General features: G+C 42.7%; 1 protein-coding gene across 1 annotated transcript in view; it reads left to right on the top strand.

The window, feature by feature from the left end:
• Positions 1-24420, top strand: part of SLC25A12 (solute carrier family 25 member 12) — a 174017-nt gene that overhangs the window by 148272 nt on the left and 1325 nt on the right. The window contains exons 14-17 of the mRNA XM_069733139.1: positions 4762-4902; positions 8347-8485; positions 11929-12087; positions 13651-13741. Of these exons, the coding sequence (XP_069589240.1) occupies positions 4762-4902; positions 8347-8485; positions 11929-12087; positions 13651-13741 (530 nt within the window). The remainder of the gene's footprint in view (positions 1-4761; positions 4903-8346; positions 8486-11928; positions 12088-13650; positions 13742-24420) is intronic.

Raw genomic sequence — 24420 nt, 5'->3', positions numbered from 1 at the left:
ATAGATTAATGGCATTCCACAAAAACTGAGTGACCGTATATACAGTCATGGCCAAAACTGTTGACACCCTTGAAATTGGTCCAGAAAATGAAGTATTTCTCCCAGAAAATTATTGCATTTACATGTTTTGTTATGCACGTTTATTTCCTTTGTTTTTCACACAAAAACCCCAAAATGGGCCGGACAAAATTATTAGCACCCTTAACTTAATATTTGGTTGCACACCCTTTGGAGTAAATGCTATAAATTTTGCCAGCTCTTCCCTCTCCTAGTGTATCCTCACCCACCCCCTGCAGACTGTGAGCCCTCGCGGGCAGGGTCCTCCCTCCTTATGTACTCGTGTGCCTTGTTATCTGCTCATGTTTAATGTAATTGTCTATATTTGCCCCGTATTCACATGTAAAGCGCCATGGAATAAATGGCGCTATAAAAATGTATAATAATAATAATAATAATAAATAAATAACTGCAATCAATCACTTCCTATAACAATCATAGAGCTACTTACACCTCTCATCTGGCATTTTGGTTCACTCGCCTTTTGTAAACTGCTCCAGGTCTCTCATATTTTAAGGCGCCTTCTCCCAACTGCAATTTTAAGATCTCTCCACAAGTGTTCAATGGGATTTAGATCTGGACTCCTGGTCCATTTTGATGGTCCAACTTTAAACTGGCGTGAAGATACCAAAAGGCGCAATTTTTTTGTGCAAGTCCTTGTGCAAAAATGTTGCCTCCTTTTTCAAACCGTTTTACCCCAGTTTTGATAAACATGGCCCTAGAGTTTCATTGAGCCGTACAATCATCAGTTTTATAAACGGGTCCGTGAGAATCAGCACTCATCCTATTCTCATCCATTTTTTATAATTATACTCGTCCATTGAAGGGAACCTGTCACCCCCTAAAATCGTGGGTGAGGTAAGCCCACCGGCATCAGGGGCTTATCCACAGCATTCTGGAATGCTGTAGATTTGAGGGCAGAGCAAAGTACTGCAGTGCACAGGCGCCGGGCCTCTCTGACCTTTCCCGGCGCTTGCGCACTGCAGTACTTTTGCTTTGGCCAGGAGGCGCCGGACTCGGACCAACAGCGGGAACGCCCCTGGGTGAGTATAATCTAACGTCTTTTTCTCATCTTTTAGGATACATCGGGGGCTTATCTACAGCATTCCAGAATGCTGTGGATAAACCCCTGATGCCGGTGGGCTTACCTCACCCGCGATTTTGGGAGTGACAGGCTCCCTTTAAAATCTATGGGGTTTCGTATAAAAGGGATGTAACTAGGAAGATAAGCTTTGTACTTCAGAGTTCCATCCGTCTATCTGCTTCGGTGGAAAAAAATGAGAAAAAAAAAAAAGGATTGAAGTGACTAGGATGACACTTGAGAAAAAAAATCGACCCATTTCAATAAAATGGTAAATCACAATAGAATGTATGAATGCAGCCTTAGGCTGGTGTCACACATCTGCGTTTCACTATCTGGAGTGTGGACTGCGATGTACGGACTGGCCGCTGGTCTTTGGATCCAAATTCGAAAGGCTCATAAATGCTGTAAGTTTGAAGCCGGTAGACCTGTGGCCAGTCCGGTCCATGCTCGGACGGTGAAAGACAAATATGGGAAACTGTCCCACAAGAACTGTAGGTAACTTGTTTTGTTTTTGTTTTTTTTTAACCCTTGGTTCTTTGACTTATCCTGTTTGCAAACCTACAAAAATTAAACACCAGTGTATAGGAAATATATACTGGATGCTACTAAATGCACTTTAAGCTTAGATCCCATATGAAGAATTCTACTTTCTGGTAAGGGCTTTTGTCATGTATCGGGTGACTTTAAGCTGTCGGGGGTCACAAGGTCACTATTAAACCATAATTGTAAGTGACTTATCCTATGATGGCATCACTCATAATTCTATGTAATTGAGATGTCATATAATGCCCCTCCCTATTTAAAATCCTTCTTCAGTCTACAGAAACCGAGAGAATCTTGAGAGTTGGGTGGATAAAAGTTACTGAAATTGCTGGGGAAAAACTTCTCTGCTGGTAGTGAAAGTTCTCCCGTTGGAAAGATATAATTTAATTTTTAACAAAACTTTGAAAAGTTTATGCTTTTATTAAATCGACCACTTTTAGTTCAGACAAGAGACTGCAGGAATGAAGATTTAATATATGTTGTGTCACAGTAAAATCTTCATAGATAAACAAAGAACAATCACAGTCTTGTGTCGGGAAGTAACCTGCGGACATTGTGCCGACCCCTGAAGGTCACCGGTCACAACACATCCACTCATCTGCTCAGGGCAGACTGATGACTGCAGAATTAACTTCTGAGTGTTTTATCCTATATCCTGTATCCAGCATCTTAATTCATATTTACGTTTATTATTATTTCTGTATTTTTTTTAAGTAAAAAAAAATATATCAAACTTCCGAACTTTGAGATGAGCTAAAATCGCATTTGAAACTTCTTGGAAGCGGTCCACGAACTACAATAAAAATTAAAAATAAAACCCAGAAAGTCATTCATTTCAATAATCTCTTCTCCTGTAGTGATGGCCGCAGCATCCAGAAGTTCTTCAAGTTAATTGAACTTTTGAACTGCACTGATTTATAAACTTCTCGATTACAATGTGCAGCATGCAGGTGATAAAAAAAATTGCAAGCCCAGACGTCCATTCAGATTTTTTTTTTCCCATTGAAATCGTCATATGAGGATTTGTATTTTTGCGGGATGAGTTGTAGCTTTGAATGACAATGAGTCGTACCAGGACTTGTCTTTTTGCGCTGTGAACTGACTTTTTTATTGACACCTACTTGTGGTGCATACAACAATTTGGTCACTTTTATTGTTTAATTTCAATTCTAACATTTGTGTTTTTTCCCCTCTTTATAGTATTTACCATACAGGGTTAATTAATTTTTTATTTGATTGTGCTTTCATAAAAGCAGCGATATAACGATGACGCTTAAAATTTTTATTTAAAAAGAAAAAAATATATATACTGTATATTTTTTACTTTTATTTTACAGTATGTAAAACATGCAATCAAGTCAAATCTCAAAGTAAAAAAATACAAAAATTATATATATATTTATACATATATATTTTTTTTTACTCTTAGGCTGCCGTCACACTAGCAGTATTTGATCAGTATTTTACATCAGTATTTGTAAGCCAAAACCAGGAGTGGAACAAATAGAGGAAAAGTATAATAGAAACATATGCACCACTTCTGTATTTATCACCCACTCCTGGTTTTGGCTTACAAATACTGATGGTAAATACTGACCAAATACTGCTAGTGTGATGGCAGCCTTATATTGCAGCATAGAAAACATGCAATCAAGTCAAATCTCAGAGTATTGCAGTATATAAAGAACTGATGCTCTCCTATGAAGCTCAGCCAAAAGCTAGGCTTCACAGGAGATCTAATATGGCCCCAGGAGGCCAGGACAATCCATCAGCACCCTGCAATAGCATCGCTTGAGAAGGGTCCATTGGATCCTTTGAACTTGAGCATTCACATTTACATTCACATTATTTACATCCTGTTGTGTAAGGTAATGTTCCAACCTATGATCTCTACTATGGATCATTAACCTTTGTGGATATCCATACATTTCATCCTTTGTATGGCAAGGGGTGAAATTCCCACCTTACCTCAGAAGCATAAAATGACATGTGGCATGGCTTTATGACATGGCCTAAGATGTTAGCCTAACTTTATTGGACAGGACATGTAAATTTACCCCCTTGTATTTCTTTTTACCTTGATAACTGTTTTGTTTTTTTTATTGTAATTTTTTTTTAAAATTTTTCCAATTTTACAGGAAAAGAAAAAGAGCCAATCTTATACTGTAGTAATAGTTAAACATTTTCAAGTAGATAAAGAGTAAAGATAACTGGTTTTAAAGGTACCGTCACACTCAGCAACTTTGCAAAGAGAACAACAACAATCCGTGACGTTGCAGCGTCCTGGATAGCGATCTCGTTGTGTTTGACACGCAGCAGCGATCTGGATCCCGCTGTCTGTGCCATCGCTGGTCGGAGCTAGAAGGCCAGAACTTTATTTTGTCGTCAGGTCGACGTGTATCGTCACGTTTGACATCAAAAGCAACGATGCCAGCAACGAGCATAGGGCCCCTAGATGTGTGTCGGATCGGTACACTCCGGCTGTTTGACATGGAGCTAACAACCAGCGAGAACGAGAAGTGAGTCACCGTTACGTCACTGGATCGCTCCTGCATCGTTCTGGAGTTGCTGTGTTTGACGTCTCTACAGCGACCTAAACAGCGACGCTCCAGCGATCTAGTTTAGGTCAGCTTGTTGTCTATATCGCTGCAGCGTCGCTGAGTGTGACGGTACCTTTACACTAATGGGGGTGCAAATAAACCCTCCCCCAAAATAACCATTTTCCCCGATAGATTATCATGTTTTCGGGAATATTGATTAACCTGTGAACAAACCTCTCCAGCTGCCACATTCCACATACAAGTATTACACGTGAGATGTTTAAATTAATTTTCCTCGTTTCGCAGACGAGCTTTAATCCCTTCCAGATACAAGGCTTCATCATTTTTTATGGTGAAGCTCAAGGAATCAAGATCCAGAATTTATGGCACAAGTAATATCATTAGTATTTAACGACTTTATAGAGGGCACTGGAGGCGAGGGAATGAGTTTATCTCAGCATTCTCCTTACACAATCTAAAGGTCTGCTCCCGTAACGGCTGGTAAAGGATCTAACGGAATTGTCTATTTGTGTGCAGGCAGGAGGCTCCCAAGTCATTTTCACAAACCCGCTGGAGATTGTCAAGATTCGCTTACAGGTCGCAGGAGAAATTACTACCGGCCCCAGAGTCAGTGCAGTCACTGTACTCAGAGACTTGGGTTTCTTCGGCCTTTATAAGGTGAGTCCTTTATATTATACATATTTATTGTATACTTATGTATTTATATAGTTATTCCATCTCAATATTATGCAAAGACTTAAAGTGTAACCGTCAATTTTTGTTTATTATTTCTTTTTATAAATCAAGAGTACATGTAAAAATAGCAAACTTTGTAAGATATCTTGTTAGAGAAATCTGCTTCTTTCTCCTCCTGTACTGATCTTTTAGGCTACGTTCAGACTAGCGTTGCGCGCCGCTGCGTCGGTGACGCAACGCACGACGCACACAAAAACGCGGCAAAACGCACGCAAAAACGCTGCGTTTTGCGACGCGTGCGTCGTTTTTTGCCGAACATCGGACGCAAGAAAAATGCAACTTGTTGCGTTTTCTTGGTCCGACGCTAGCGGCAAAAAAGACGCAAGTGTTGCAAAACGCAACACACAAAAACGCATGCGTCCCCCATGTTAAACATAGGGGCGCATGACGCGTGCGTCGCCGCTGCGTCGCCCGACGCTAAGGCGACGCACACTAGCGGAACGCTAGTGTGAACGTAGCCTTACTCTCACAATTCTCAATTCATGAGTAAAATTCAGTGAATACTGATTTTCCCATTACTGGGATAGGAGATTTGCGTCCTGTAGATTCTCCCTTTTACTCCATATAATGTTAAAAGCACCATTTGTCACCTAAACTGACACGTGAATGAGGCCTAACTGTCGGTTCAAGAGAACTTGCGGAATGTCCGTCTGCCTCTAGCTCCTCCCCTCCCAATAGAACTTTAGGAGCACCAACTGTCATCTCCTATCTCAGTAATGTGCACATTTGTCTTCACTGACCACAGATTGTATGCCTGAATTGACGGTGAAAGATCAATCCAGAAAGAAGCAGATTACTCTGATAAGATATTTTACAAAGTTGCTTATTTTGATGTGCACTATTTATGAAATAAAAATAAAACATAGAATCATAGAATGTTAGAGTTGGAAGGGACCTCAAGGGTCATCGTGTCTAACACCCCTGATCACTGCCGGTTTCACTAAACCATCTCAGGCAGATGTCTGTCCAGCCTCTGTTTGATGAATTCCATTGAAGAACTCGCCACCTCTCGTGACAGCCTGTTCCACTCATTGATCACTCTCTCTGTCAAAAAGTTTTTTCTAACATCTAATCTGTATCTTCTCCCTTTCAGTTTCATTCAATTGCTTCTCGTGTTCCCATGTGCAAATGAGAATAAGGGTGATCCTTCTACACTGTGACATCCCTCCAGATATTTGTAGACAGCTATTAAGTCTCCTCTTAGCCTTCTTTTTTGCAAGCTAAATATTCCCAGATCCTTTAACTGTTCCTCTTTGGACATACTTTGCAGTCCGCTCACCATCCTAGTAGCTCTTCTCTGAACTTGCTCCAGTTTTTCAATGTCTTTTTTAAAGCCCAGAACTGGACACAGTATTCAGATGGGGCCTGACCTAGGAGGAGAAGAGGGGGGATAATTACTTCACGTGATCTAGACTCTATGCTTCTCTTAATACATCCTAGACCTGTGTTTGCCTTTTTTGCTGCTGCATCACACTGTTGACTCATGTGCAATCTGTGATCAATTAGTATACCCACGTCTTTTTTACACGTAATGTTGCTTATTTTTATTCCTCCCATTCTATAGATGTAATTTTCATTTTTCTTGTCCAGATATAGAATCTTGCATTTATCCCTGTTAAATACCATTCTATTAGTAGCTGTCTATTGTTCAAGCTGTTCTTCTCTAGTGTTAGCTATCCATTCTAGCTTTTCATCGTCTGCTTTTTTTTTAAACTTTCCTGGTCAAAATTACTGTTATTGTGAACAGTTAAACAAGTTGAAGATGAAATGATCTCTAAAAGGCCTGAAGTTAAAGATGACACATTTCCTTTGTATTTTAGGCAAAAATATATATATATTTTCATTTTTTACATTTTTAAAATTGCAAAAGGAGAATGGGTTGATGCAAATGTGTGGCCACCCTCCATGGGTAGTATTTAGTAACACCCCCTTTTGAAAGTATAGCAGCTAGTAAATTCTTTTTGTAACCAGAAAAGAGTCTTTCAATTCTTGTTTGAGTGATTTTCATCCATTCTTCCTTGGAAAATTCCTCCAGTTCTGTGTGATTCGTGGATCATCTTGCATGCACTGCTATTTTGGGGTCTAGCCATAGATTTTAAATGAAGTTCAGGTCAGGACTGTGAAAGCCATTGTAAAATCTTCAGCTTACACCTTTTGAGGTCTTCTATTGTGGATTTTGACCTGTGTTTAGGATCATTATCAATTTGTAGAAGTCATCCTCTCTTCAACTTCAGCTTTTTTACAGATGGTGTTATGTTTGCATCAAGAATTTGTTGACATTGCATTGAATTAATTCTTCCCTCTATCTGTGAAATGTTCCCCATGCCATTGGCTGCAACACAACCCCAAAGCATGATTGATCCATTCCCATGCATAATGGTTGGAGATGTTCTTTTCCTGAAATTCTTTTAAACTTTTCGGTCAATAGGATTTATTTAAAAAATGCTTAAGGCTTGTTTAGATATTGTTTTGCATACTTTTGATGCTGAATTTTATGTTGAGGACGCAAGAGAGGTTTTCTTCTGATGACTCTTCCATGAAGGCCATATTTGTGCAGGTGACTCTGAACGGTAGAACAATGTACCACAATTCCAGAGTTTGCTAAATCTTTCTGAAGGTATTTTACAGTCAAGTGTGGGTTCTGATTTCTCTCTATCAATCCTGCGAGCAGATCTCCCTAAAATTTGCTTGGTCTTCCAGACCCTATCTTGGCCTCCACTTACCGTTAACTGCCATATCCTGATTACATTTTGAACTAAGGAAAGCGCAACTTCAAAAACATTTTGCTATCTTTTTATAGCCTTCTCCTGCTTTGTGTGCCTCCACTATTTTTATTTTCAGAGTGCTAGGCCGCTGCTTAGAAGAACATATGGCTGCTGTTTTTGGCACATGGTTAGAGGAGGCTGATTTTTATAAAGTTCGGAAATTTGCATCACCTGGCCTTTCCTAACAATGATAGTGAACAAGCCATAACCCTAACAGGCTAATTAATGTCTGAAACTTTAGTCCTAGTTATCTGAGCACACAAATCTCCAAGGGTGCCCAAAGGTTTTGTAATTTTTAAAATGTGAAAAATATCCATATATATTAGTAATTTGTCACATTTTAAAAAGTAAATAAATAATATATATATATATATTTTTTTATTTTTTTTTGCCTAAAATACTACAGAGAAAATGTGTAATCTTTAAGTAACTTTAGGACTTTTAGAGATGATATCATCTTCAATTTGCTTAACTGTTCACAATAACAGTAATTTTGACCAGGGGTGCTTAACACTTTTACTTGGCACTGTACATTCGGGCATCGAATATAAAGTTAAGGGGCCAAATGAAACTACCAAACTAATACTAACGCTTGTTGCAGGGTGCCAAAGCCTGCTTCCTCCGTGACATCCCATTCTCTGCCATCTACTTCCCAGTTTATGCGCACTGTAAATCGCAGTTTGCCGATGAAGAGGGACATATAGGAGCGTTGCAGTTACTAACAGCTGGTGCAATCGCAGGTAAGACCCTATTTTTGGATGTCTTTTTAATTTTTTCTTCCTTAGTCTGTTTTTGTTAATAGAGAACATGAAAATTGTCCTCATCAGCCCGTTTATACAAAAGCAGTATCAGTCACCACCGAGGAGCAGTAAATATATGCTCGCGGTAGGTGATGTCGTTGTGTTAATGAGCGCTAATTACATTAGCATAACTGGTGTAAACAGCTTAACTTCGTTCTGAGATTTGCCGCAGCATTATGGGTGTCCATCTGTAGCAAGCTTCTGTCAAAAGCGGCTTCTGAGATGTTGAGGTTGGTGGAAAATATTTCGGTAGACAAAGCAAGGCGGCTGATTACCTGATATGTGTATATGGCTGAACACTCAAATTGTCAACTTATGAGCAGTGTTGTATAGTTACGTGATGCACCTTAACCCAGGCCTATCATGGACTAACGCTTTTTTTTTTTTCTTTTTTTCATGAGAATTTAACTTTGTAAACTGTTAATGCGACAGTTCGGGTTGAGAAGTCAACAAAAATGGATTGTCAAACTGGTAACGGAAATTATCCAAGGGTTACCGTTAAGTTTATTAACATTTTTCAACTCTTCAATCCCAAAAAAAAGAGACAAATTTCAGTAATGCCGCAACAGCGGTGCCAAATTTTCACCAAACCTACAGCTGTGTACGGTTAGGGAGCACATGGCCAGAAGTCGAAGAGCCACATACAGCTCCCACCTTCTTCAATTTGGTTGAAAGAAAGTAAAGTCTGTCCATTCTTAGACTCAATCTTCAGAAATCAGTACATCTTCATGCTACCCTCAACGACATTATCCATACATTAAATATATATCCCCCTTTTTTGTAATTTTTTCACCCCTTTTGCCTTTTACCGCTTAACATAAGTTTTTTTTACCACTCTTACTGTAAAGAACTCTTTTCCATATGGATGATAGAATTACATTTCCTACACATACAAATGATATTATCAGAAAAAAATTGTTTATATGTCTTTTCTTTACTGTAATATAAAGTTTACAAGCAAATATAAACTTTGTAAAATTTGTAAGATGTAACGTGTGACGCAAGACGCATTTTTTTTTCTCTCTACTTACTCCACTCGCACTTCTCAAGCCAACATGGCTTTTCTAGACAATTCCTGGCAGGCATCTTTTGTTTCAATTTCCAAATTGGCTTATACAATAAAATAAACACTTCTAGCAGTCACACACCAAAATGACCCGTTCTTCCTTTGTCAATGCACTAATGTACCTAGGGTGGCCATAGGCTTATTGCTTTTTGATAATTCCGCTGCCTGTGGTCTCTCTAAACAAGTTAAAGGGGTTGTCCATTTTGACCAATCTTTTCTCTTAGAAGAGTTCTCCGACAATAACCTAAATAGTTCAATCTGCTCTGAGCTTTGGAGTAATTGGGTAACAGGCATTAATTTGCACATCAACATCAATGGATGGTATGTAATACTTAGGTAGAGTATGCCGGGTTCTTCACGAGAGAGAGAACTAGAACAATGCCCTGTGTTGCCATTTTGACTAATAAATGAGGGTAATTGTAATAGGCTTTTTTCATCAGACTTTTATCACAATTTTTTTTTTATTATTTGTAAGATGGGTTTTGTAATCCAGACAGCCCCTTTAATTTAAAATTTGCACCTTGCTGCCCCATTCTACCCATTTTTCTATTGACCTAATGTCTGCTTTATATAAAAAAAAATACTTGTGATAGCTTTTACATAAATCATTAGCATATGTGAAAATAACACACTTTGTAATATATGTTATTATTGAAATCTGCTTCTTTCTCCTCCTGGAACAATCAGTCATTCTCAAAATTCTCAGTTCACAGGTAAAATCTTTCTTCACTGAGATAGGAGATGACAGTTGGTTCTTATAAAGTTCTAGGTAGAACTGTAACCGACGATTCAGGAGAACTTGCAGCAGAATGTCTGTGTTCCACTAGCTCCTCCCCTCCCCATAGAACTTTAAAAGCACCAACTGTCATCTCCTATCTCAATAAATGGAAAATCTGTCTTCACTGAATACAGATTTTATATATGAATTGAGACACAAAGGTCAGCCCGGGAGGTAAAACAAGCAGATTTCTCTGATAATATGTAGTACAAAGTTCCTTATTTTCATATGTATTATTCATTTGTGAGATAAAAATTAAACTCTTTAAAAAATGTTTTAATGAGGGTCATTCTCATCAGAATTTTTACCAGATTTTTTAAAACTTTTTTTTGCAAGTTAATTTTGCAGCTCTTTAAAAAAAAAAATTTACTTTTATAGTTTATTTAAGAAAACTTTTTTTTATACTTTCTGTGACTGAGTTTATCATTCCAAGCTTAGAACAGTAAGATAATGATCTCATATAAAATGTCTCAGTCTTAATGCACAGTTGACCGTATTGTAATCCATACTTGGCTAAGAAGTTTTTTTTTTTTCATTTTCCTTGACAATAACGCCATGAATTGAGCCATAGACAGAAATTACGGCCATAGAAAGTGCAGCTTGTATATTCATTACATAAGACCTATATCAATTTCCTCTCCAATAAAAAAAAAATAGTCACCCTTCTTCATGGAATATGAAATCATTCCTCTCCCTCTCCTTCCATATGTCACATTCTGTTTCCCAGGAGTCTATGTGACATGGTTTGAAGACCGTCGGGGGGAATAGGTGGCGCAGACAAGGGTCTGTCCTCTCAAATAAACCACATTGTGCTCAAGTATTGGAACATCCTGACTTCCAGGCAAATCGGGGCAAAAGCCGCCTCGTGCCCGGGGCCAAGCTGATGGCAGGATGCGGCCGCTCTGCTTCCTGCAGACCAGTCATAGAGGTGGCATTGTCATATTTTTTTTTTACTCCCGAAAAAGCCATCTATTCATGTGCCTGTTAGCAATGCAGCATTCCCCGGCTCTATTGAGTGTCACTAAATAACAGAGCCCCCTGTAGATGTGAGTACAGCGAGGGGCTCGCGGCTCGTAGTCCAGGAAAGAAAACCATTCAGGTAACAAAAAACCCAGCGAGCGTTCTAGACGGATCCATCATCGGGATTCTCCCCTTACGGATTTGCCATAGATAAGTCATTCACAGCTCCTCTGCGTGTGACACAAGCGTGCTAATCAATTTGTGTATCCATTAAGCTCACTTTGTTTAGTGCCGGGTGTGTGTGTAGCAATCCTAACAAGCGTGTAATTTACTACCCAAGGAATCCGCCTTGGAACACATGGATTGAGTCCCAGAAGAGCGTGACGTGTCGGCGCCGTACATCGGGCAGTCATTTTTCACCATCAACTACCCCATAACTTCCTTACCTAATACATATATAATATAGACTATTTTTCCATCCCGATATTGACTGCGAAAAAATTATCAGACATCTTCGGATTTTCTCTCCCGAGATCCTCTAATGTTCTTTTGTGTCTTTTTCTTTCCATTTTCGGTTAGGCGTACCTGCGGCTTCTTTAGTAACCCCTGCTGATGTCATCAAGACGAGACTGCAAGTGGCAGCTCGGGCCGGTCAGACGACGTACAACGGGGTTATCGACTGCTTCAGAAAAATCCTCAAAGAAGAAGGAGCAAGGGCATTCTGGAAAGGAGCTGGAGGTTTGTATCGTATCTGGTGGTGTCTCGTATGCCATATTAAATGAGTCTGAAGATGCCGGCCTGTAGAATAATCGTGGTGTGATATAATACACGCTGATAATAATTTACTGTATCTCCTAGTTAGGGATTTCACTATAACGGGTGCAAGGTTTGGATTCGCACCTGGGACCTGGAGGATATTGGATCCCAAAAGGTCCTTTTTGTCCATATGAGAAAATTCTGATTTTGGAAAACCCCTGTCCCTCCTTTTGCAGTTTGTTTAGAAAAAATGTGCCAAACTGAGCCTTACTCACCCTCCCCCGGTCCACGCTCTCTGCTACTGTTCCCAGTGTCTGTTGTTACCTGTCACATCAACAGTACTGCAGCCAATCACTGAGCTCAGCAGCCGAGTCAACTCAGGCAGAGCCGCCGAGTTCAGTGATTAGCTGCAGTGCTGTCAACATGATGTCAGCACTGCAAACAATAAGACATCGCGATTAGCTAGTGAGATTTGTGCCGCTCCCGGGGAGGGCGAGTAAAGCACAATTTGTTTATTTTTATTTTTTTAATCAAACTGCAGAAGAAGGACAAGTTTTCCAAAACCAGAAAACCCCTTTAAATCGTTATCTAGACCTTATTGGAGATTTGGCTTCAGGACCAATGATCTTCAAGTTCCGCTTTTGTTCCTATCTATTGGATAGATTGTTTTGAATCCCCATCAATAGAACAAATGGGGGACGTACGCTTTTTGCCCCCAGCCATAAGACCACGTGTAGGAGGATTTGACGCTGAGATGGTTGTGTCAGTACCATAAACTTGGAACGAAGGGCAATGGGCACAACAGAACGCCACTTCTATCTACTTTACCGACAGTCTTGTTGTAGGGGGAGTAACAGGTCCGCTGATCTGAGGGTTGGCGGGCCTCCCAGCCAGAGACTGTTTTTTTTTTTTCATAGGTTAATTTATAAATAAAACCCAAGTCCATATCGCTGATATTACCGTATATATCTACATACAAGGCCGGACTGGCAAGTCTGACAAATACCAGGAGGGCCTGTGTGGTCGTGGGCCACCTTGTCTGCTACGTTGTTAACAGAATTAACATTCTCAAGACACCCATACCGTTAAGAGTTGTGCACAAAGTCACTGACTCCGTCACTTACCCCAGCAGGCTACGGGTATCATTAGAAATATTGGTCTTGTAGTAAATCTTCCTTTCGGCCATCCAGGGTAATATTAGTAATATATCCAATCTGGTTCTGGGGGACGGAGAAAACATGGGCCTGTGTGATTTAAAGTGCCAGGGCTGAATATCAGCACCAGTCCGTACCTGTCTACATATCAATGGAATTTACATGCCCTACAAATGGAGGGTGGTCCCTCAAAACATGCTCCTCCTGATTTGATGCTGGTAGAACTAAATAGACATAAAAGAGGTTTCCAGAATTGGCAGATAGGGTTTGGTTTGTTTAGTTTGGGTGGAGCAGCAATGGCTAATGCAGACCATAGACGCCGTGTGGTGCCATAAGATAAACCAGTTTAGGAGCAGCATGTTCTAGATTAATCTTATGTCCTCTCCCGCAGCTCGAGTGTTCCGATCCTCCCCACAGTTCGGCGTGACACTGGTGACCTATGAGCTACTGCAGAGATGGCTGTACGTGGACTTTGGAGGGGTGTAAGTATCATGGATGAATTTTGTGCACACGGTGCATTTTATATATATATATATATCTGAAGATAAGCCTGATTTCTGAGATGTGAACATCGCCTGTCTGTCTGCGCTTAATATAGAACATTTAATTTTTTTCCTGTCTCTGGCTGACATGAGGGGCATGTCTCTTCGAAAGTCTGGATTCCTGTGCAGAATGATATCAATTCAGAGCGCAGAGAAAAAAAAAAGCTATCATTTAGCAGAGCACATCTCAAATTGAAACTGCGTCCTTTAACTAAACCCATTTTCCTTTCTTTCCTCTGTTCCATACAAATGAATGTCTGATAGCTTTCCCAGGATACAGGAGTAAACCTAACATACAGTACCTACATATATGTATAATATGTATGTGTATATACAAGTATATGTTTGTATGTATATATGAAAGAGCATTAATCACCTGTGGGCTTTTCCACATTTTTTCACTTTACACCCACAAACTTAAATGTATTTTATTGGGATTGTATGTGATATACCAACACAAAGTAGAAAGTATTTGTAAAGTGAAAAGGAAATGATACATGGATTTCTATTTATTGTAACGTCACGGTCCGTCATCTCAGTTCCTTCGCGCAATGCATCCCTGGGAGCGGAAGCCGCTGCGTGCACCGCTAAGAGCCGGGAGAACTCCGGGGGCCATCGGAAGGTGAGAATATCCCTATTTTTTATTTTTATTCTTTTTTTTACATGAATATGGATCCCAGGGCCTGAAGGAGTCTCCTCTCCTCCAGACCCTGGGAACCATCCGGGACCGCTCCCTGCACCAGATGCGGCGACCTCACAACTCTGCACACGCCATACCAGGCATATAAGACGACCCCCGACTTTTGAGAAGATTTTCAGGGGTTAAAAAGTCGTCTTATACGCCGGAAAATACGGTAACTTCTTCATGAAAAACCACTTGTGTTTTTTTCTGAAGAAGAAGTTATATACTTCAAAATGCGTCTCCATTCTTTTGTCCACTAACTCCTTCTACAGTCTGAAGACTTAAAAATTGCTGTTCACAGATGCCTCCATCCAGTCTCACTAAACTAGTTTGCGAAGAAGGACCAAAACTTTCAGTCTCTAGATGTGAAAGCTGGTAGAGACAGACCCCAAAAGACTTGCAGCAGTGATTGCAGCATAAGGTGGTCCTACAAAATATTGACTCTGGAGAGGGGGACGGGGGGCTGAATACAAATGTACGCCACAATTTTAAAATTTATATTTTTAAAATAGTTAGAAAACCGTGTATCATTTCCTTTACACTTCACAAATACTGGCCACGCTGTATTAGTATATCATATAAAATCCAAATAATATACATTTACCTTTCTGGATGTAACGTGAAAAAATGTAGAAAAGTTCGCAAGGTATGAATACTTTTTCAAAGCACCGCATATGTATGTATGGATAAATGTGTCTGTGTGTGTATATGTTCAAAGAAAAGATCCTTATAATGGAAGGACCACTGCATCATTTTATATCCCCCCCCCCCACACACACACACACACACAAAAAAGAAAAACTTGGGGATTTGTTTTAATGGCCAGATACTCATGAGAGCACCAGTTCCCAATTATTGGCTAGTTGCACAGCATTTCATGTGTCCTAAAACCACACGTCCATTTTTTTTTTTTTTTTTTTGCATTCAAGAAAAAACTGTGCATTTTTTAAATTTCAAGCTATTCCTATCCTGTAAATTCAATTCAGATGAAAAATGGATGACATCTGAGTGTCTGTTATTTTGTTTTTTTTGGACCCATTAACTTGCATTGATGAGTATGATCCATTTCCTGATTGAAAAATAGTTTTTGGATTATTTTAAATAAATTTAATAAGCTGCCCCATCAATCAGAATGGATTCCCCACCACAATCTACAAGATAAAATGTGCTACTTGTTCACTGCAGGGGAAAATTATGGCAAGCTGCCACTTCCCTCGGCAATAACAGCCGATCTGTGCATCAGCCTCATTGTCGGAAAGAGTTGACGTGTTGAGTCAACCCCTTTAATTACTGATAACGGTGAGCGGTGCTGATGACGTTACAGCCCCACACACCCGCCGGGTGCAAGCATCATGTATATGTCCTATTGTACTGAACAGGACATGTGCGCAATAATTGATGATTACGCACAAGTCTCGGCAGGAGCGAAGGTCAAAACGTCATCGGCACCACTAGCCTCCAATGTGGAAATGAGCGGCGCCGTTAACCCTTTTAATATAAAATGCTTCTGCTTTCAGCAGAATACGGCCATGTGTACCTCACTTTTAGGGCGCATTTGGACGTCCGAACAAATCGATCTGAGATTGGCCCGCATTGGGCTCCCTATCCGAGCGCGACTGCTTCATATATTCTGTTCACTGCGGTCCAATCTCTGATCCATTTTTGTACTGATGTCTGAATGCGTCTTAGGGTAGGTTCACACAAGTGTATAAAAAATCGGTCCAACTTACATCCAGAAAAGTGGAATGATTTTATTCTCATTTGGGCAGTTTGTATTCAGTCCTGTTTTTTTTTTTTTACAGCAGTTATTAATCATTTACATAACCATTTACAGTTATTATTATTATTATTATTATTAATTCATATAGCACCATTGATTCCATGGTGCTGTACATGAGAGGGGGTTACATACAAATTACAGATATCACAGTAAGCAAACTAACAATGACAGACTGATACAGAGGGGCGAGGACCCTGCCCTTGGGAGCTTACATTCTACAGGATTATGGGGTAGGAGACAATAAGTTGAGGGTTGCAGGAGCTCCGGTGTTGGTGAGGCAGTATCTCCGGTAGTGATGAGGAGGCAGCGGGGTCAGTGCAGGCTGTAGGCTTTCCTGAAGAGGTGAGTTTTCAGGTTCCGTCTGAAGGATCCGAATGTGGTTGATATTCCGATGTGTTGGGGCACTGAATTCCAGAGGATGGGTGATATTCGGGAGAAGTCTTGGAGGCGGTTGGATGAGGATCAAATAAGTGTGGAGGAGAGGAGGAGGTCTTGGGAGGACCGGAGATCACGTGAGGGAAGATATTGGGAGATTAGTTCAGAGATATATGGAGGAGACAGGTTATGGATGGCTTTGTAGGTCAGTATTAGTAATTTGAACTGGATACGCAGAGGGAATGGGAGTCAGTGAAGAGATTTGCAGAGGGGGGAAGCGGAGGAGTAGCAAGGAGAGATATGAATTAGTCGGGCAGTAGAGTTAAGGATGGACTGGAGAGTTGCAAGAGTGTTACCAGGGAGGCCACAGAAAATGGTAGTTACCTGCCGATAACGGTATTTCTCTGATCCCATGATGGCACCACGGAGAGAGGGGTCCACCCCCAGGGACAGGAAACCTACAGATGAAAAAGGGCGTACCTCTCTCCCACATCAGTTGGATTACAGAGCCTTATACAGAACTTCAGCTGCAACTCAATATTTGCACAAATTAAACTTAAGCTATTTAACTTAACAGAGGCACCGTGACTAAAATTAATTACTAGTACATTATCAAGTGCACACCTGTGTGTGAAAAGGGAGGGAATATACGGGTGCCATCATGGGATCAGAGAAATACCGTTATCGGCAGGTAACTACCATTTTCTCTATCCCCATGATGGCACCACGGAGAGATTTGAATAGATAGCTCTTAGGGAGGGACCACTGCCTCTAGAACCCTTCGCCCAAAGGTAGGATCAGAGGAGGTCAAGTCTAAGCGGTAATGCTTGAAAAATGTAGACTGGGAAGACCAAGTGGCCGCTCTACATATCTGTTGTATTGAAGCGCCAGCTCTCTCCGCCCAGGATGATGCCACTGCTCTGGTCGAATGAGCTTTTATGTTCTCTGGGATAGCTGTCCCACAGGATGAGTAGGATAGGGCGATGGCGTCTCTTATCCATCTTGCTAACGTGGCTTTCGATGCTTTTTGTCCCTTGCGTGGACCCTGGAAGCAGACAAACAGAGCCCTATCCTTCCTGCACTCCCTAGTGGCTGATAGATATTGGACCAGACATCTTTTTACGTCTAGGGTATGCAGTGTTTTTCCCCCCTCATTTTTAGGGTTGGGACAAAAGGAGGGCAAAGAAATCTCTTGCGTTCTATGAAACTGTGACGCTATTTTAGGGAGGTAAGCCGGGTCAGTTTTTAGAATGACTCTGTCATCAAGTATCTGAGTAAAGGACGGGCATGAAGATAACGCTTGTATATCGCTGACACGACGAGCTGAGGTTAGCGCCACTAGGAGTGTGGTTTTTAGAGATTAGATCTTTAACGGAACTTCTGTCAGGGGCTCAAAGGGAGGTTTGGTTAGAGCGTTTAGTACGAGGTTTAGATCCCATGGGGGAGAGTTGTGGAGGGGACTGGGTCTGGACCTAGATGAGGCTTTAATAAATCGCATGACCCAACGATTTCTGGCCAGATCATAATTATACAGTGCTGCCAAGGCTGCTACCTGAACCTTTAGGGTGCTTGTAGCCAAACCTCTTTCCAGACCTTTCTGTAAAAATTCAAGGACTTTCCCTATAGGAATTTCCCCATACGGGTCTGCCCCCGATACTGACATGAATTTTTTCCACACTTTCCCATATATTCTAGTGGTTACGGGTTTTCTACTCTGTAATAGAGTGGACACCAAGTTAGGAGAGAACCCTTTGTCCCTTAGCAACCTCCTTTCAAAAGCCACGCTGTCATGTGTAAATTTTTTACATTGGGGTGATATACTGGACCCTGGGACAGAAGTTTCGGCGTGTCTGGTAGAACCCATGGACTTGATATGGACATTTTTCTTAGCCAAGAAAACCATATTCTGCGGGGCCAGAATGGCGCTATTAGTATCACTGTAGTCCCCTCCTCCCGAATTTTCCTCAGCACTAAGGGGATGAGTGACATTGGAGGGAACGCATAGGCAAGGTGATAGTTCCAAGGAATTGTCAATGCGTCTAGAGCTACAGGGTTCCCCCGGGGATCGATTGAGCAGAATGTTTTTACTTTGCGGTTTTGACTGTTCGCGAATAGGTCTATTACTGGTAGGCCCCAGAGATTCACGATTTGATCGAAGACCGATTGGTTTAGCTCCCACTCTCCCTGCTTTAAGCATGTTCTGCTCAGGAAGTCTGCAGTCTGGTTTTCTGAGCCTTTTAAGTGGAGAGCTGTCAAGGACTTTAGACTGTGTTCCGCTATGTGGAAGATGGATTGGGTTACCTCCATCAGAGCTCGACACCTGGTTCCCCCTTGGTGGTTTAGATATGCAACCACTACCTGGTTGTCCGAAAAGACTTTTACATGATGACCGTGAAGGAGATATAGGAAGTGTGTTAGGGCCAGTTTTACCGCTAGCAGTTCTTTCATGTTGGAAGAGTCTAGCTCTTGACTTTTGTTCCAACTCCCCTGTGCCACTTGATCGCCTATATGTGCTCCCCAGCCCCAGGGGCTTGCATCCGTCGTTAGAATCTTCTCCGTCGGTAGCGCCCAAGGAACCCCTTTGGTTAGATTCCCTGGGTCTGCCCACCATGCTAGGGAGTGTATCGTGTTTGGAGAAATACCTAACTGCCCGTCTAAATTTCCGTGCAGAGATATGCCTAAATTTAAAGTCTCCCATTGTAGATCCCGGGAGTGAAGTTGTGCCCACTGAACTGCCGGAATGCAGGCAGTCATAGAGCCCAGGAGGGACATTGCTCTCCTCAGAGTGGTGACTGGGGATACCGTCAGCTGTAACACTGCCTGAGTCATTTTTTGTACCTTCTCCTGAGGAAGATAGCATGTCTGCGTGATCGAGTCTAGGACTATCCCCAAATACTCCTGTACCCGGGATGGGACCATTTTGGACTTGGGTATATTTAGCAGCCACCCTAGACTCGACAGAGAAGCAATGACCAGATTCAACTGTTGTTCGCAGTGTTGAAATGAGTTCCCTACCACGAGGAGGTCGTCCAGATAGGGAACTATCAGGATATTCTGTTCCCGTATGTGGGCCATTACCTCTGACATTATTTTCGTGAATACCCGAGGAGCGATAGCTATCCCGAAGGGGAGAGCCCGGAATTGGAAGTGTTTTACTTCCCCCTGGATATTCACTGCCAGTCTGAGATATTTTTGGTAATCTCTGTGGATGGGCACATGGTAATATGCGTCTCGTAAATCTAGAACAGTCATGAAACACAAAGGAAAGAGTATTCTCACGCAAGATTTTATTGTCTCCATTTTGAAATGTTGTATCTCCAGGAAACTGTTTAGTTTTTTGAGATTTATGATCGTTCTGTACGATCCGTCCGGTTTTTTGCGGAGGAAGAGAGGAGAATAGAAACCCGTGCCTCTTTCCTGGTATGGAACTTCTTGCAATACATCTTTCTGGATTAGGCTCAGAATCTCCTTCTGGAGAGCTGACTGTTCGAGTGATTGTTTTTGAGGCCTTCTCGTATAATACCTAGAATCCAAGGACTGTTTGAAATTCTTTCCCAGGCTGGAAGAAACTCGGCTAGTCTCCCTCCGACCCGGGGAGTACCTTCATTGGGATTTTTTATTATCTGGAGGGGGGGGTTTGTTGAACAAGAAGCCCCTGTTTTTGTTTCTTCTGTCTTCCCATCCGTCTTTATTTCCTTTTGGAGGTCTTCTGCGCATGAACTTTCTGTTCCGAAAGGAGCGCCTATATGACTGGTTGGGGAACCCGGGAAAAGATTTCTTTTTATCTCCTGCTTTGTCGAGGATGTCGTCCAACGTTGACCCAAACAGGAATTCACCTTCGCAAGGTATTGAGCAAAGCTTGGTCTTTGTCTGCAGGTCCCCCGGCCAGCACTTCAGCCACAGGGCGCGTCTTGCGGCGTTTGAGAAAGAAGCTGACCTGGCTGATAATCTTGCTGAGTCCACCGAAGCGTCCGCCAGAAAAGCTGCTGCCCCTTTCATCATGGACACTGACTTTTGTATTGTCTCTCTTGGGACTTTCTCTTTTAGTTGCGAATCCAAATGCTCAAGCCATACCATTAGAGCACGGGCCGTGCAGGTGGCTGCGATGGCTGGTTTTAGACCCCCTCCTGCTGCTTCCCAGGAGTTTTTTAAAAAGGTGTCTGCCTTTTTGTCCATTGGATCCTTTAGTGTGCCCATGTCCTCGAAGGGCAGGGCGAATTTTTTAGAGGCCTTTGCTATGGCCACATCCAGTTTGGGTGCCTTGCTCCAGGATGAGCAGGCTGGGTCATCGAACGGGTACTTCCTTTTGGGGGTCAAGAGAACTTTTTTATCCGGTCTCTTCCATTCTTTTTTGATCAAAGAATGAATTTTCTCATTTATTGGAAATACTCTTCTTTTCTTTTGTTCTAGTCCGCTGAACATTATGTCCTGTGCTGTTCTTTTAGGACGTTCGTCTACCAGACCCATAGTTGTTCTGATGGCCTTTACCAGTGCGTCTGTCTCCTCGATGGGGAAGCAACTGCGTCCCCCCTCTGATGATAGTGAAGAGGTCTCGGATGTCGATGAGTCATTAGAGTCAGATGTTTCATTCTCTGATTCTTCTACACTGGATTCGGGAGACTTATTGACCGGATCTATGTTTTTTCCTCGGAATTTTAATGCCTTTGAGGGCACTCTCAACTTGATTCTTTATTAGTGTTTCCAGGTCCGATGCGAACGCCGGAGATTCCTCCTGAATGGTTTTTTCTATGCAGGACCCGCATAGCTTTTTTTCCCATGAGGACGGTAGTTCTTCCGAACATATCGCACACTGTTTGTGCTTTGATTTGCCTGTACATTTTTTTCCCCGTCTCTGGCCTCGGGACTATATCCACTGGATTCGTCGCCGGCCGCGTACTTTTCCCAGAGACTCGGCTGCGTTGTGACCCTGAGCGTCCGCTGCTGCTGCGCTGCTGGGAGGAAGTGTTTCCCTTGCGCTGATGCTGTGAACGCGGATGCCGCAGTACTTGCTCAGGTGATGATTGTGCACATTCCTGTGCCTCTTGCTGCTCTTTATCGCTCATAGTGGTTTCGCTCTGCGTTTTCCGCAAAGAGAGGGTTTCCCACGCTTCCTCCTTAGAGAACGCTGATTTCTAAACTTGCCGCCGGCAGAAGCGGTCATTTGCGCATGCGCGCGCGTCACTTCCGGTTCGCGGCACAGGCGCCCTATAGGGAAGATATTATCGGGGACGCCTGTGCGCGCGTTCTATCGTTCCACCCTGGCCCGCACTTCCGGTTTGGGCGGCGGTGTCCAGTGGTGACATGAGGCGCTTTTGCGCGATCTAGCGCTCCTGCGCCTGCTATGGTAGCGTAGCCGCCGCTACCTCCATGTACCGAATAGCGGTACAGAGGCTGTATCGGTGACCGCCGTCACCTGCCTCTTTCCTCCCCCTTTTTTTTTTTTTTCCCTGGGGAAGGCAGGCTCGATCCTCTTCACTACCTCCCCCAGCAACACTCACCCATAGGGCCCGCCGACCCTCGTGGTGGTGCTTCAGGGTTGGATGAAAAGGGGGGCGAAAACCTGCTGGACCCAGCCGTGACAGGGCGCCCCCTGTCAGGAACCGACCGGCCAGCTCCCTGGAATCCCACGAAGAATCCTTCAGGTACGTGCTGTAGGTTCCCCGTCAGGGACAGGAAACCAACTGATGTGGGAGAGAGGTACGCCCTTTTTCATCTGTAGGTTTCCTGTCCCTGGGGGCGGACCCCTCTCTCCGTGGTGCCATCATGGGGATAGAGAAAAGGATGTTGCAGTAGTCAAGGCGGGAGATGATGAGGGCATGCACAAGCATTTTAGTAGATTGACGGTTGAGAAAAGGACGGATTCTGGAGATATTTTTGAGCTGGAGGCGACAGGAGGTGGAGAGATCTTGGATGTGCGGTTTGAAGGACAGGGCAGAGTCAAAGGTTACTCCGAGGCAGCAGACTTCCGGTACGGGGGAAAGCGTGATGTTGTTAATTGTGATAGATAGGTCAGGTAAGGAATATTTATGGGATGGAGGAAAGATGATGAGTTCAAATTTGTCCACATTGAGTTTGAGGAAGCGAGAAGAGAAGTTGGAGGATATGGCTGATAGACACTCCGGGATTCTGGACAGCAGAGCGGTGACATCTGGGCCAGAAAGGTAGATCTGAGTGTCATCAGCATAAAGGTGGTACTTAAAACCATGAGACTTTATGAGTTGTCCCAGGCCAAGTGTATAGATTGAGAAGAGTAGGGGTCCTAGAAGAGAGCCTTGGGGAACTCCAACAGAAAGAGGGTGGGATGAGGAGGTAGTGTGGGAGTGGGAGACGCTGAATGTGCGGTTGGAAAGGTACGAGGAGATCCAGGATAGGGCGAGGTCATTGATGCCAAAGGAGGAGAGGATCTGTAGTAGGAGGCAGTGGTCAACTGTGTCGAAAGCAGAGGACAGGTCTAGAAGGAGGAGTACAGAGTATTGTCCGTTAGCTTTGGCTGTAAGTAGGTCGTTAGTGATTTTGGTCAGGGCTGTCTCAGTTGAGTGATGGGGCGGAAACCAGATTGTAGATTGTCAAAGAGCAAGTTAGATGAGAGGTGGGAGGAAAGTTCAGCGTGGACGTGCTGCCCCTGGAGTTTGGAAGCGAATGGGAGCAGCGATATTGGGCGATAGCTGAACATAGCAGTTGGGTCGAGGGTTGGCTTTTTAAGGATAGGCGTGATTGTGGCATGTTTGAAAGCAGAAGGGAAGGTGCCAGAAGTTAGTGATAGGTTGAAGAGGTGGGTTAGGGATGGGATAAGTGTCGGAGTGAGGTTGGGGAGGAGGTGGGATGGGATGGGGTCGAGCGCACAGGTCGTGAGGTGCGATTTGGAGACGAGACAATTAAGCCCCCTTCAGTGGTGTTGGATAGGGAGGTTATGGGGTTTGGACATTGGTCTGGTATACAAAGGGGTATACAGTTCCCTATGTTACAAGAACTGCAAATTATCTGTAAAAATTGGATGTTACACTGTGGTTCCGCATGGCATCTGTTTTTTTTTTTTTTTTTTTACACACCCATTTCAATGAGTGAGTCTCATCTGATCTACGGAAGAGATTAGTGCAGGCTGAGATGTTTTTTCCTAAGGCAGATTCTCCCTAGAAACCCCCTGATAAATTGCTCAATAAACATGAAAAGTACTGAACATATGCACAACAATGTCAGAATGACTTACAGTGCACATGTTCTATTTTTTTCAGCTTCTTTTATTCACTTCAGGCCTCGAAAGCCACGAAGAGGCTAAAAGGTGCAACATGATCATTCTTACAAATTGTCTCTTCAGAGAGGAAGAGAACTAGAACTCTAGCGTCACCTAGGGAAAGTAGCAATCCTAAAATTCAATATCGATTCTCTAACGAGCCTTGTCACATGACTTAGCATAAAAGCCAAAACCAAAATCTTATTTTGCAGACACTGCACTTTTGAGGAGCAGTGCCCCGAATCACAAAGTGTGAGATCTTTTTTCCCAGAGGAGCATTGCGGCTTAAATGTCCCCTCCCCTCGGCATGTTAGGCTTGACGTGTCGCTCTCCACAAGGAGGAACGTTACCCCTTGGATTCTGGTCGGATGCCTGTCATCTAGCTAAACCAGATCTCACACTTAGCACTGACAAGGGTCAATACTCCGAAACACAGTGTCTGCAAATTAAGATTTTGGTTTTGGCTTTTATTCTAAGTCATATGACAAGGCTTGTTAGAGAGTCGATATTGACTTTTAGGATTGCTACTTCCTATAGGTGGCAGGAGAGTT

The sequence above is a fragment of the Ranitomeya imitator genome, chromosome 7, assembly GCF_032444005.1.
Source record: "Ranitomeya imitator isolate aRanImi1 chromosome 7, aRanImi1.pri, whole genome shotgun sequence".
Lineage (NCBI taxonomy): Eukaryota > Metazoa > Chordata > Amphibia > Anura > Dendrobatidae > Ranitomeya > Ranitomeya imitator.
The sequence above is the reverse complement of the archived record's forward strand: the minus strand, read 5'-3'. Positions and strand labels throughout refer to the sequence as shown.